The sequence below is a fragment of the Eimeria mitis genome, genomic scaffold (assembly GCF_000499745.2).
Source record: "Eimeria mitis Houghton genomic scaffold, Emh_scaff329, whole genome shotgun sequence".
Classification (NCBI taxonomy): domain Eukaryota; phylum Apicomplexa; class Conoidasida; order Eucoccidiorida; family Eimeriidae; genus Eimeria; species Eimeria mitis.
In genome coordinates, this window is record NW_013571629.1 from 4444 (window position 1) to 4897 (window position 454).

Sequence of the window (454 nt, forward strand, 5' to 3'; positions counted from 1 at the left end):
CAGGCATACAGAAGACGCATGCACACACAAAAGACTGAGCGGGGCCATACCAATGAATTGAATCTGCTGCTGCTGCTGCTGCTGCTGTTGCGGCTGCTGCTGCAGTTGGTGTTGCTGCAGCTGCTGCTGCAGTCGGTGTTGCTGCTGCTGCTGCTCCCGGTCCTGCTGTTGCTTCTGCTGCTGCTGCTGCTGCTGTTCTTGTTGCTTTTCCGTTTGCTGCAGAAGCTTGTTGCTGTTGCTGCTGCTGCTGCTGTTGCTGCTGCTGCTGCTGCTGCTGCTGTTGCTGCTGCTGCTGCTGCTGCTGCTGATTGTCCACGCTCATAGAAGCCTGTTGGCGATGCCCACTGCTGCTGCTGCTGCTGTTGCTGCTGCTGTTGCCGTTGCTGCTGCTGCTGCTGCTGCTGCTGCTCTCACCAGCAGAATCACACTGCAGCAGATGGTTGCTGCAGGTCTC

At 57.9% G+C, this 454-nt stretch overlaps 2 protein-coding genes across 2 annotated transcripts in view; both read right to left on the reverse strand.

Moving 5' to 3' along the window:
• EMH_0008100 (uncharacterized protein) overlaps positions 1–322 on the reverse strand; it is a gene marked incomplete at both ends in the record, with an annotated part of 2418 nt that extends 2096 nt beyond the window's left edge. The window contains one exon of the mRNA XM_013498245.1: positions 51–322. Coding sequence (XP_013353699.1) covers positions 51–322 — 272 coding nt within the window. The remainder of the gene's footprint in view (positions 1–50) is intronic.
• A 100-nt stretch (positions 323–422) lies between these two features.
• The window catches only part of EMH_0008110 (uncharacterized protein), a gene marked incomplete at both ends in the record, with an annotated part of 687 nt that continues 655 nt past the window's right edge, over positions 423–454 (reverse strand). The window contains one exon of the mRNA XM_013498246.1: positions 423–452. Coding sequence (XP_013353700.1) covers positions 423–452 — 30 coding nt within the window. The remainder of the gene's footprint in view (positions 453–454) is intronic.